The sequence below is a fragment of the Oncorhynchus masou genome, chromosome 8 (assembly GCF_036934945.1).
Source record: "Oncorhynchus masou masou isolate Uvic2021 chromosome 8, UVic_Omas_1.1, whole genome shotgun sequence".
Classification (NCBI taxonomy): Eukaryota; Metazoa; Chordata; class Actinopteri; order Salmoniformes; family Salmonidae; genus Oncorhynchus; species Oncorhynchus masou.
Genome location: NC_088219.1, coordinates 11,483,163 through 11,496,073, shown reverse-complemented (window position 1 = coordinate 11,496,073; position 12,911 = coordinate 11,483,163). Strand labels below are relative to the sequence as shown.

Sequence of the window (12,911 nt, the reverse complement as noted above, 5' to 3'; positions counted from 1 at the left end):
TGGTGGAGAGGGTTGGAACAGTAAATTAGGGTGGTGGAGAGGGGAACAGTAAATTAGGTGGTGGAACAGTAAATTAGGTGGTGGAGAGGGTTGGAACAGTAAATTAGGTGGTGGAGAGGGTTGGAACAGTAAATTAGGTGGTGGAGAGGGTTGGAACAGTAAATTAGGTGGTGGAGAGGGTTGGAACAGTAAATTAGGTGGTGGAACAGTAAATTAGGTGGTGGAGAGGGTTGGAACAGTAAATTAGGTGGTGGAGAGGGTTGGAACAGTTGGTGGTGGAACAGTAAATTAGGTGGTGGAGAGGGTTGGAACAGTAAATTAGGTGGTGGAGAGGGTTGGAACAGTAAATTAGGTGGTGGAGAGGGTTGGAACAGTAAATTAGGTGGTGGAGAGGGTTGGAACCGGGTAGGTTAGGGCTGCAGGAAGGAGCTGATGGAGCTTATGAAGTCCAGGGGTTTGTCTGCGTGGATCCAGTGGCTGGCGTCTGGGATGTACTGGATGTCTGCACATGGGAACAACCGCTGGATCTCTGGATAGTCCTCAGAACTGAGAGAACAGAGCAGAGTGAGAGAGACGAGGGCGAGAAAGGAGGGAGAGAGCAGAGCAAGGAGGGAGAGAGCAGAGGGAGAGAGAGGAGGGCGAGAGAGGAGGGCGAGAGCAGAGCGAGGAGGGAGAAAGTGAGAGAGACAAAAGATGAAAGAGTCAAAGTAGGGAAACAGAAGACACCAAACCAAATCAGAAATATTACAAAGCAGTCTTAAACCAATGACAGCTATTAAAAACTGTATAACAGGTGACATCTTATACCTGATGTAGGCAGAACTGGCTCCGCCCAGGAAGAGGGTGGGGCCCTCGTATGTGGTTTCGAATGTTGGGAAGCTCATGATGTCATCAAGGTGTGCGGCAATGGCGTCCAGATTGACTCTCCAGGCGTAGTGTCCATTCTGCTCCACCAGGTTGGTCAGCAGGAACTGGCGCACTGAGCGCTCCTGAACACAGGAAGGAACAACACCATTACTAAACAGACTATCACCGGGTATGTCCTCCAAATGCCTTCTCTTTGGTTTCAAAAGAAAAGGCATTTCAATGGGCTGCAATTACAGTATATAATAATGCTTTTTACTCAAAAAGCCCTTTAGATGGTGCTTGGGGATTAGTCAACAACCAATTGAAGACTACTTTATATCCATTTGGTTTCACAATGCATTCATTCATTCATTCAGTCTCCAAAGACCAGGGATGTTAACAGTTATATGTATTTTTGGCAGCTAACCGATTTAACTGGTCATGCTGATCGGTCTATAGGTTAATTTGCATAATTTACTGGTATTGCATTTGGGCAATAAAATGGTATTATGTTTCACATTCGCTACTTCATTACAGTAGTTGTATGTTCAATTACATAGCCTTTCAGCTGTCAGACGATTGGGTTGCTACAGTTGTAGTGAGATGATAGTGACAGGTAGTGTGAACCCTGGGTGGTATTAGCAGTAGTACTTGTGTTTATTAAGGATGGCTATTAGCTGCTGTCTTATGGGTTCCATTAACATAAGGTAGTTATATACACACACACTTAAAATATTACCAGACACTACATTTCATAACACATTGTGTTCCCTCAGGCCACTACTCTACTGTCACATACATTTGAAGTCGGAAGTTTACATACATCTTAGCCAAATACATTTAAACTCAGTTTCATAATTCCTGACACTTAATCAAAGTAAAAATTCCATATTTTAGGTCAGTTAGTATCATCACTTTATTTTAAGAATGTGAAATGTCAGAATAATAGTAGAGAGAATGATTTATTTCAGCTTTTATTTCTTTCATTAGATTCCCAGTGGGTCAGAAGTTTACATATACTAATTGAGTGTTCAGTAGCATTTCCTTTAAATGGTTTAAATTGGGTCAAACGTGTCGGGTAGCCTTCCATTCCTCCTGACAGAGCTGGTCTAACCGAGTCAGGTTTGTAGACCTCCTTGCTCGCACACTTTTCCAGTTCTGCCCACAAATTCTCTATGGGATTGAGGTTAGGGATTTGTGATGGCCACTCCAATACCTTGACTTTGTTGTCCTTAAGCCATTTTGCTACAATTTGGGAAGTATGCTTTAGGTCATTGTCCATTTGGAAGACCCATTTGTGATCAAGCTTAAACTTCCTGACTGATGTCTTGAGATGCTGCTTCAATATATCCACATCATTTCCCTCCCTCATGATGCCATCTATTCTGTGAAGTGCACCAGTCCCTCCTGCAGCAAAGCACCTCCACAACATGATGCTGCCACCCACGTGCTTCACGGTTGGGATGGTGTTCTTCAGCTTGCAAGCCTCGCCCTTTTTCCTCCAAACATAACAATGGTCATTATGGCCAAACAGTTCTACTTTTGTATCATCAGACCAGAGGACATTTCTCCAAAAAGTACAGTCTTTGTCCCCATGTGCAGTTGCAAACCGTAGTCTGGCTTTTTTAATGGTGGTTTTAGAGCAATGGCTTCTTCCATGATTAGCTGCCTTTCAGGTGATGTCGATATAGGACTCGTTTTAATGTGGATGTAGATACTTTTGTACCCGTTTCCTCCAGCATCTTCACAAGGTCCTTTGCTGCTGTTCTGGGATTGATTTGCACTTTTCGCACCAAAGTACTTTCATCTCTAGGATACAGAACGCGTCTCCTTCCTGAGCGGTATGGCAGCTGTGGTCCCATGGTGTTTACTTGATCATCTGTACGTGTGGTACCGTCAGGCGTTTGGAAATTGCTCCCAAGGATGAACCAGACGCGTGGAGGTCTACAATTTCTTTTCTGGGGACTTGGCTGACTTGATTTTCCCATGATGTCAAGCAACGAGGCATTGAGTTTGAAGGTAGGCCTTGATATACTTCCACAGGTACACCTCCAATTGACTCAAATGATGTCAAATAGCCTATCAGAAGCTTCTAAAGTCACAACATCATTTTCTGGAATTTTCCAAGCTGTTTAAAAGGAACAGTCAACTTAGCGTATGTAAACTTCTGACCCACTGGAATTGTGATATAGTGAATTATAAGTGAAATAATCTGTTTGTAAACAATTATTGGAAAAATGACTTGTGTCATGCACAAAGTAGATGTTCTAACTGACTTGCCAAAACTATAGTTTGTTTACAAGACAATTGTGGAGTTGTTGAAAAAGAGTTTTAATGACTCCAACCTGAGTTTTAATGACTCCAACCTGAGTTTTAATGACTCCAACCTAAGTGTATGTAAACTTCCGACTTCAACTGTATGTACTATGCTTATTGGTCATAGTATGGATATAGTTAGTATGCCAAAAGATCCCGGGTGTCGTACTACATTCGCCGAAATACTAAGTATACAAGCAGTGGACACTATTTCCGTGCTTTTAGGGCGCATAATGCAATTCTACCGAAAATGGCCGTGGCTTCACAAACCTTTTCAGATTTGAAGAAAATGGCAGAAAATATGCAGCCCAAGTTCAATGAGAGCAGATAAAATTCATTGCTTTAACCAATTACAACAAATGTTAAGAAAATGTTGAGAAATTTAGTAAAGTAATAACTTGGAATGTATTTAAAAAGTTATGTTGACTGACAATTTGTTAGCTACACTGTCCTTTACGGACCGCATAACATATTACAGCAGTATGTACCATATGTTAGCTTGCTACCTAATGTTAGTTGGCTACTAATACGGCCAACTTTCAAGTATATTAACAACATGCTAACTATCCAACATTTATCGACTTGATTATTCACGTCATTCTTCCAGCTCAGCGGGATTGCTGTTGTGCGTTCAATGGACATTGTTAATTCACTCTATTCGTAAATTCACTCTGGCTATCTACTCCGATTTCAGAGCACTCGAGTCTGATTGTGCCAGAAAGCTGGGATCAACCCTACTCCTCGGCCAGAGTGTGCGCTCTGAACGCTCAGAGAACAAAACTCTGAATTTACAAACGCCCAGAGCGCACGCTGGCACTCCATATTGAATTAACAAACACACCCAAAGTCATAAGATGTCTAGCTAGTAATATATTACTCTAACAAGCTAGCACAAGGTTGCATTGCAACAATCAACATCAGGTAGACAGGTGTAGCGCTAGTATGCTCAACTGAAAGGATAAGTTTACAGTATACTAAATTGAACTAATAGTATATAGTCATTAAGTATGTAGTATACAGTATGGGTATTCGAACACAGCTCTGATGTTAACAGTAGTATGAACCCTGGTGGTAATAACAGTAGTGATAGCCAGTGAGGAGCTTGCCCTAACCTTGACCAGTTTGCGTAGCTGGTCCTCGGCCATGCGGCGGGCGGTCGAGCGAGGGATGTCGCTAGAGATCTTCACATCCTTCATGGCCTGGATGTAGGAGTGGAAGTTGGTACGGGTGGTGGTCTGGGCTGGACTGATGTCCACCACTACCAACCTCTCCACCAGGCCAGGCTACCGGTGAGATATATGAGGAAAGGAAGGAGAAGGGGGTGATTGAGGGGAGGGGTAGAGCAATAGAGCGATGAAGAGACAGGTAGAAGGAGGGAGAGAAAAGAGGGAGAAGAGCAGAAGAACAGAGGAAATGAGAACTGAAAAAAAAAAAAAAAGTTCTGCCCCCTCTATACAATGGGAAAGTGTGACCACTTCAGTTTCTAAAATCTTCTTAAGAGGTGTAGAGTAGCAGTAAATTAACCCACGAATGTCAATATCATTATATACCGTATACAGTGAATTTGGAAAGTATTCATACAGACTTTTTCCCAACATTGTTACGTTACAGCCTTACTCTAAAATTGATCGTGTTTCCACAATCAACACCCCATAATGACAAAAAACAAAAACAAGTTTAGAGATTTTTGCAAACTTAAATCAAACAGAAATACCTTATTTACATAAGTATTTAGACCCATTGCTATGAGACTCAAAATTGATTTCAGGTGCATCCTGTTTCCATTGATCATCCTTGAGATATACATCTACAACTTGATTCAATTGATTGGATATGATTTAGAAAGGTACACACCTGTCTATTTAAAAGTCCCACAGTTGACAGTGCAAAAACCAAGCCATGAAGTTGAAGGAATTGTCCATAGAGCTCTGAGACAGATCTGGGGAAGGGTACCAAAACATTTCTGCAGCATTGAAGGTTCCCAAGAAAAGTGGCCTCCATAATTCTTAAATGGAAGAAGTTTTGAATCACCAAGATTCTTCCTAGTGCTGGCTGCTCGGCCAAACTGAGCAATCAGGGGAGAAGGGCGGCAGGGTAGCCTAGTGGTTAGAGCGTTGGACTAGTAACCGGAGGTTGCAAGTTCAAACCCCCGAGCTGACAAGGTACAAATCTGTCGTTCTGCCCCTGAACAGGCAGTTAACCCACTGTTCCTAGGCCGTCATTGAAAATAAGAATTTGTTCTTAACTGACTTGCCTGGTTAAATAAAGGTAAAAAAAAAAAAAAAGTGACCAAAAACCTGATGATCACTGACAGAGCTCCAGAATTCCTCTGTGGAGATGGGAGAAACCTCCAAAAGGACCAACATCTCTGCTGCACTCCACCAATCAAGCCTTTATGGTAGAGTGGCCAGACGGAAGCCACTCTTCAGTAAAAGGCACATGACAGGCTGCTTGGAGTTTGCCAAAAGGCACCTAAAGGACTCTGACCACGAGAAACAAGATTCTCTTGTCTGATGAAACCAAAATGTAACTCTTTAGCCTGAATGCCAAGCATCACGTCTGGAGGAAACGTGGCACCATCCCTATGGTGAAGCATGGTGGTGGCAGCATCATGCTGTGAAGTTGTTTTTCAGCGGCAGGGACTGGGAGACTAGTCAGGCTCGAGGGAAAGATGAATGGAGCAAAGTACAAAGAGATCCTTGATGAAACCTGCTCCAAAGTGCTCAGGACCTCAGAAAAGTGATCTTCTAAGAGAACGCAGGAGTGGCTTCGGAACAAGTCTCAATGTCCTTGTGTGGCCCAGCCAGAGCCCGGATTTGAACCCGATCGAACATCTCTGGAGAGCCATGAAAATAGCTGTGTAGCGACTCTCCCCATCCAACCTGACATAGTTTGAGAGGATGTGCAGAGAAGAATGGGAGAAACTCCCCAAATACAGGTGCGCCAAGCTTGTAGTGTCATACCCAAGAAGACTCAAGACTTTAAATCACTGCCAAAGTTGCTTCAGTGAACTGAGTAAAGAATCTGAATATTTATGTAAATGTGTATTTCATTTTTTTGCAAAAAAAAAAAACGATTTTTAGAAATGTTTGCAAATGTATTTTTGCTGTCAGTATGAGGTACCGTGTGTAGATTGATGAGGAATAAGGCTGTAACATAAAAAAAGGGGTCTAAATACTTTCTGAAAGCCCTGCATATCCTAAATGACTGCGTTTTCGTGAATTTGATGATATAATCTAAAAGTGCATTCGAAAAAAGTATTGGGACTGTAAGGAAGTAAGGCGAGATGGGCAGTCACTTTCCCATGGGACAGTGCAGCAGTAATCATTGCAGGTTTCTAATGTAATTAGTGCAGCTTCAAGCGGCACAGAGACCACAGTGTAGTAAGGATTCATATTGATGTTCCGGGGTCGTTCGTTTGTTCACCTGCGACAGGGCTGTTGTCATGGCGACCTTGCCCCCCATGCTGTGGCCAATCAGGACGCATTTCCCGATGTGCAGCTGGGCGAGCAAGTGCGTCAAGTCATTGGTCATCGCCTCATAGGTCAGATCGGTGCTGTGTGTGCTGGTACCGTGGTTACGGGCGTCGACCGTCAGCACCTGACTGGACAAAGGACAGTTAGGACACTAGGGAGGGGTGGAGAGGAGGGAGATGGAGGGGAGGAGAAGAGGGAAGGCACAGGGCTATAGGCTACATAGAAGACTACAGTTCGGTCCTTCGTGATTACTCATTGAAAGGAAGGACAGTAGGGATTCATTGGGGTGAGAGGAGAGGGAGAGTAGGGTGAGAGGAGAGGGAGAGTGGTGTGAGAGGAGAGGGAGAGCAGGGTGGGCGTAGAGGGAAAGTAGGATGAGAGGAGAGGGAGAGTAGGGTGGGAGGAGGGTAGAGGCCATAATCCTGCTGGTATTCATTTCTCACTGGCACTTAACTGCATTACGGTCACTGATTGTAACACATATCTGGTTTCACAACCCTCAACAAATAGAAAGCATGAATAAAACAGCCACCCTCAAATACCCGAGTTGTGCATAACTGGCTGTATGTGAGAGAATAACTGAGCCTTATCAGTATGGCTTCAGATAAATCAGAATTTAGTGTATAGAATGTATTATTTACCCGGTTGTTTAGAGAGAAAGATATGCTGAGACCAAAGCATACACAGTCTAGTGTATCCCCTCACCTCCTGTGTTAGCCATCCCGGATTTACAGTCTTTAACATGTGTTGCTCTTTGTGGTGAATAATTGTACATTTACATTTTAGTCGCTCTTATTCAGAGCGACTTCAAGGAGCAATAAGAGTTAAGTGCCTTGCTCAACAGCACATTGACCAAATTTTACACCGAGTCGCCTCTGGGATTTGAACTAGCATCCTTTCGGTTACCTGCACAACGCTCTAAACCACCAGGCTACCTGCCGCCCATGTAATATTTCTGAAACGGTTGTCTGCCTTGTGAGACTATGCGTTACCTTTCGACCTGTCCTCTGCACCAGGGACTTGGCTATAGAGTGGAAGTTGGACTTGCTGCCAAACAGCCCATGGAGGAACACCAGGGGGGTGCCGTCCCCTGTCCCGTCAAACACGTCATAGGTTAGGTTCACAGGGCTGCAACAGACAATAGAACAACACATTGTTAGAGTTAACATACTTTTTTTTTGTGTATGTAAATGCTTTCAAAATTAGTGGATTCGGCTATTTCAGCAATACCAGTAGTTTGACAGGTGTATAAAATCGAGCACACAGCCATGCAATCTCCATAGAGAAACATTTGCAGTAGAATGAATTTACTGAAGAGCTCAAAGACTATCAATGTGGCACTGTCATAGGATGCCACCTTCCCAACAAGTCAGTTAATCAAATTTCTGCCCTGGTCAACTAAGCGCTGTTAATGTGAAGTGGAAATGTCTAGGAGCAACAACGACTCAGCTGCGAAGTGGTAGGCCACAAAAGCTCACAGAACGGGACTGTCTAGTCCTGAAGCGCATAGCTCGTCTGTCCTCGGCTGCAACACTCACTACCAAGTTTCAAAACTGCTTCCAGAGGCAATGCAGCACAATAACTGTTCTTCGGGAGCTTGATCAAATGGGTTTCCATGGCGGAGCAGCTGCACAGAAGCCTAAGATAACCATATACAATGCCAAGCGTCAGTTGGAGTGGTGTAAAGCTCGGCGCCATTGGACTCTGGAGCAGTGGAAACACGTTCTCTGGCTTAATGTACAAATTACCTCAACTAACCTGTACCCCTGCACATTGACTCGTTACCCCCTGTATACAGCCTCTTTATTGTTATTTTATTGTGTTACTCTTATTTTTACTTTAGTTTATTTGGTAAATATTTTCTTAACTCGTCTTGAACTGCACTGTTGGCTTGTAAGTAAGCATTTCATGTGACCAATCACGCTTCATTATCTGGCAGGCCGATGTATGAATCTGAGTTTGCCGGTTGTCAGGAGAACGCTACCTGCCCCAATACATAGTGCCAAATGTAAAGTTTGGCGGAGGAGGAATAATGGACTTTGGCTGTATTTCATGATTCGGACTAAGCCCCTTAGTTCCAGTGAAGGGAAATCTTGACGCTACAGCACATAATGACATTCTAGACGATTGTGTGCTTCAACTTTGTGGCAACAGTTTGGGGAAGGCCCTTTCCTGTTTTAGCATGACAATGCTCCCGTGCACAAAGCGAGGTCCATACAGAAATGGTTTGTCAAGATCGGTGTGGAAGAACTTGACTGGCCTGCACAGAGCTCTGACCTCAACCCCTTCGAACACCTTAGGGATGAATTGGAATGCTGACTGCGAGCAACGTTGGTGTCCTACCGCACTAATACTTTTGTGGCTGAATGGAATAAAGTCCCAAACATCTAGTGGAAAGCCTTCCCAGAAGAGTGGAGGCTATTATAGCAGCAAAGGGAGGGATCAACTCCATATTAATGCCCATGATTTTGGAATGAGATGTTCGACGAGCAATGTCCACATACTTTCGGCCATGTAGTGCATTTGATAATAAAATAACTATCTTCACAGGGGTGCCAACAGAGGAAAGAGACAATGACGTTAATGAATTGTTAACGTATCCTTGGTAATGAATTCGGCTAAGACATGTAGTAAACAAAACAAGTAACTGACTGTGTCAACATGATATTCTCATTCAACGATGTAACTGATTTACCATAACGTTACATTGCTAACCTAGGACAGTTAAACAAACACTGAGTAGGGCCGGGGTCATTGTTGGAATGCTGGCCTAGTTGGTTAGCTAGCTAGATAAAATGCTAGTAAAATATTGGGCTTTAGATTTGACAAGACACAATACAATAAATGCAAGTAACATCGGATGGGCACATATTGCTTGTCATACAACAGAAAATGTAGAAATATATTAATTTAGTCCACAACCAAGTGTACTGCTAACGTTAGTTAGCTAACTACCATTAGCTATCCATCTAAATAAAATATCCTAGCTACCCCTAAATAACACAAACATACACAAATAAAGATCGATGATAACCAATTTCTCCTATAATGTTGTTATTCGGTGCATTTACATTTACGTAGCTAAAGAAGATAGTTAGCTAGAAAGTGAACTCGCTGTCAATTTATTAGCCTGGACTGTAGCAAGTAGAGGGCATTTAACGTTACCTGGTCGAGCCAACCGCCCGAGTCATCCGCAGCACGCCACCGCTGAAATCCTGCTGTCCGGTTACAAACCGACATGTTGCCCGTCCGCAGAGAAGTCCTCTCGAGAGTAAACGACAGAAAACACTCATGACAAGGTAGGCTCGTTGAATTTTCTTCCAGGCTGACCGACAACATACGCTTTCTATTCTGCAGATTTCGGAGCAGAGAAAATCATTCTCTGACTGACATTAGAAGAGAATGAGTCGTCACTAGTTACCACAGCCACAAAGTCATAAACCCCGCCCATTTTCACAATTTTCGCTTTCTTAAAATGTAACCCTAACATTAACTACATCTTAATACTACCCTTAAATTACCAGCGAGATGGTCAACCTCAAATACTTTCCTACTACCCCAATAAGCTAATAACATTAGTTATATATCCAAGGCATCTTACCTGCCTCTACTAGTAAAGCACATGGATTTATATGTTTTATTTATTTAACTAGGCAAGTCAGATAATTAGGAACAACAAAAAATGTCATACACTTTTACGACACAGCCCAGGTTGACTTTGTGTCTGTGTTATCTAGTGGAAACTAAGTGTTGGAGGATCTGAATTGGCCTAAACTGACGCTTTTCGTCATGACGCAAAACGCAGGTCTGGGCTAACGTTAAACGTTCAGTTGTCAGCACGTAACTCATGTTGACGAGCAGATGGCGCCAGATCATAACAACGAATCAATCAATCAAACAACACATAAATTACATTTTCATTTTAGTCAATCTCATCTATTAGCGTCGAGCGACTTACATTAAACTGAGGTAGATAAAAGTTAAAACAACCACATATCACAGTCATTGCAATGCACACATTTCCTCTGCAAAAGCAGCTAATAAAAACGATTGACAAAAAAAACATTCATACCCCTTGATTTATTCCACATTTTGTCACATTACAGCCTGAATTCAAAAAGGATATTGGTTTTCGTATCCCGTAGAGCGGAGCACAATTGGCCCAGCTTTGGCCGGGGTAGGCCGTCATTGTAAATAAGAATTTGTTCTTTAACTGACTTGCCTAGTTAAATAAATAAAACATGTACTAGTGGAGGCAGGTAAGATGCCTTGGATATATAAAAATTGTCATTAGCTTATTGGGGTAGGATGAAAGTCTTTGAGGTTGACCTTCCCGCTGCAACTGTTCTAGATGACTGCTGGGAATATACTAGTAGACAAGGTAGTGGTTTTGGTTGGAAAGCTTGCTGATGAGCGTGGTATGGGAGAATTGGAGGTTGGCCCTACTGTGGTGGTAGGGGATGTTTCTGCATGGTTACTCCCAGATCCTGTTGTTGATCTAACCTTGGTAGAGAAAAGGAAAGATTGGTCAGTAGTCCGTGATATAGGGAAACTGGTTGGCAATTACATTGGTAGAAGGTTTTATGCATTTTTACCAAGATAGTGGGCGCACAGGAGCAGGCGTTTGTGTTCATGAATTCGATGTGCAGATATGTAGAACACAAACAGATGAACTGTCAGTAAACTCAGTTGAACTGTTGGTGATAATAGTTGCCCTCCAGTGGGTGGAGGACGTACAACCTGTTAGAATTATAGTAGGCTCAGATTCTCTGTCTGTATTGAATAGTTTATCATCTGCTAAATCTAATAGCAGTGGCCTACTATTGGAGATATTCATGTTATTATGGAGAATTGAGAGACTGGGTGTAGTAGTAAGATTCTGCTGGGTCCCAGCCCATTCATGTGTGGAAGGGAATGAAAATGTGGACCAGTTAGCCAAAAGAGCTAAGATTTATTTGATATTAATATTCCACTGGGTAGAGGTGAGGCCAAATGTAAGATCAGAGCCATTTTGACAGATGTGTGGCAGAAGAGATGGGACGCTGAGCATTTATATGCCGTCCAAAGAAAGGTTAGTGGACCAAGATTCAAAGGTCAGATGAGGAAGGATTAGGTGGTGTTTGATCGATTGCTCCTAGGAAATTGTACATTGAACTTTTCATTACATCTGGTTGGCAACCATGTGAAAGGTTTTTGTCTAGAGTGTATGTTCAAGGAAATGGTGGAGCATATTTTATATTGTTGTAAGTATGTTGAGAGGAAAGATTGAAATGTTAGGTAATTGGGGTTGGGGGTGTTTGGAAAAGATTTTGGGGTTGGGGGAGGATCTATTAGATGTTAGTAGGGCTCTTTTTTATTTCCCCAGAAGTACTGAGTTAGGTGGGAGGATTTAGAAATATGGAGCTAATGTTGTAACCCATGATTTACCATACAGTCCAGCACAGTAGGTGGAGTCATGCACCTTTAACGTTCATTTGCGGACCACCATTATATCATAGAAGAACTGCATGTCAAAGCAGAAGCTATACCATGAAGTCCAAGGAACTGTCCATATAATGGCAAGATAGAATTTTGATGAGGCATATATCTGGGGAAGGGTATCATTTTTTGTTGTTGTGTTGACTGTGTCCAAGAGCACAGTGGTCTCCGTAATTGGGAAATTGAAAAAATCTGGAACTGCCTACAGCTGGCCGTCAGACCAAACTGAGCAACCGGGCAAGAAGGATCTTGGTCAGGGAGGTGACCAAGAACCCAACGACGTCTCTGGCAGAACTACAGGGTTCTTTGGCTGAGATGGGAGAACCTGCCAGTCTCTACAGCTCTTCACCAATTTGGGCTTTATGGGAGAGTGGCCAGGCGGAAGCTACCCCTGAGAAAAAGGCACATGACAGCAAGCATGGAGTTTGCAAAAAGGTATGTGAAAGACTCTGAGATCATAAGGCCAAGGTTTTGTGTTCTGAAGAGACAAATTTAACTCTTTGACCTGAAGGCAAAGCACTTAAGTCTGGAAAAAAAACAGACACAGCTCATCACCCGTCTAACACCGTGAAGCATGGTGGTGACAGCATCATGCTAAATGGATGCTTTTCAGTGCAGGGACTGGGAGACTGGTAAGGATAGACGAAACAATGAATGGAGACAAATACAAGCAAATCCTACATTAGTACCTAGTTCAAGATGCAAACTACCTTAGACTGGGTTGAAGATTTAAATTTCAACAGGACAATGACCCCAAGCATACAGCCAAAGCAGCGCTGGAATGGCTTCAGAACA

General features: G+C 42.9%; 1 protein-coding gene across 1 annotated transcript; it reads right to left on the bottom strand.

Annotated features, from left to right (window-relative positions):
- Window positions 1-282: 282 nt before the first annotated feature.
- Window positions 283-10,039, bottom strand: abhd11 (abhydrolase domain containing 11). Its single transcript, XM_064971449.1, has 6 exons — window positions 9,804-10,039; window positions 7,631-7,766; window positions 6,589-6,762; window positions 4,275-4,445; window positions 808-989; window positions 283-546 (listed from the first exon to the last, which is right to left on the bottom strand). Exons 1-6 carry the CDS (start codon window positions 9,929-9,931, stop codon window positions 411-413), a joined length of 927 nt encoding a protein of 308 aa, XP_064827521.1. The 5' UTR covers window positions 9,932-10,039; the 3' UTR covers window positions 283-410.
- Window positions 10,040-12,911: the final 2,872 nt, after the last annotated feature.

Bases quoted from the DNA above. Each gene is read 5' to 3' on its own strand.
- abhd11 (XM_064971449.1), bottom strand. From the start codon at position 9,931: ATGAGTGTTTTCTGTCGTTTACTCTCGAGAGGACTTCTCTGCGGACGG. The intron at 4,446-6,588 runs GTGAACAAACGA...TCTCACCGGTAG, and splicing joins TGACAACAGCCCTGTCGCAG to CCTGGCCTGGTGGAGAGGTT. The intron at 547-807 runs GTATAAGATGTC...CTGTTCTCTCAG, and splicing joins GCCAGTTCTGCCTACATCAG to TTCTGAGGACTATCCAGAGA.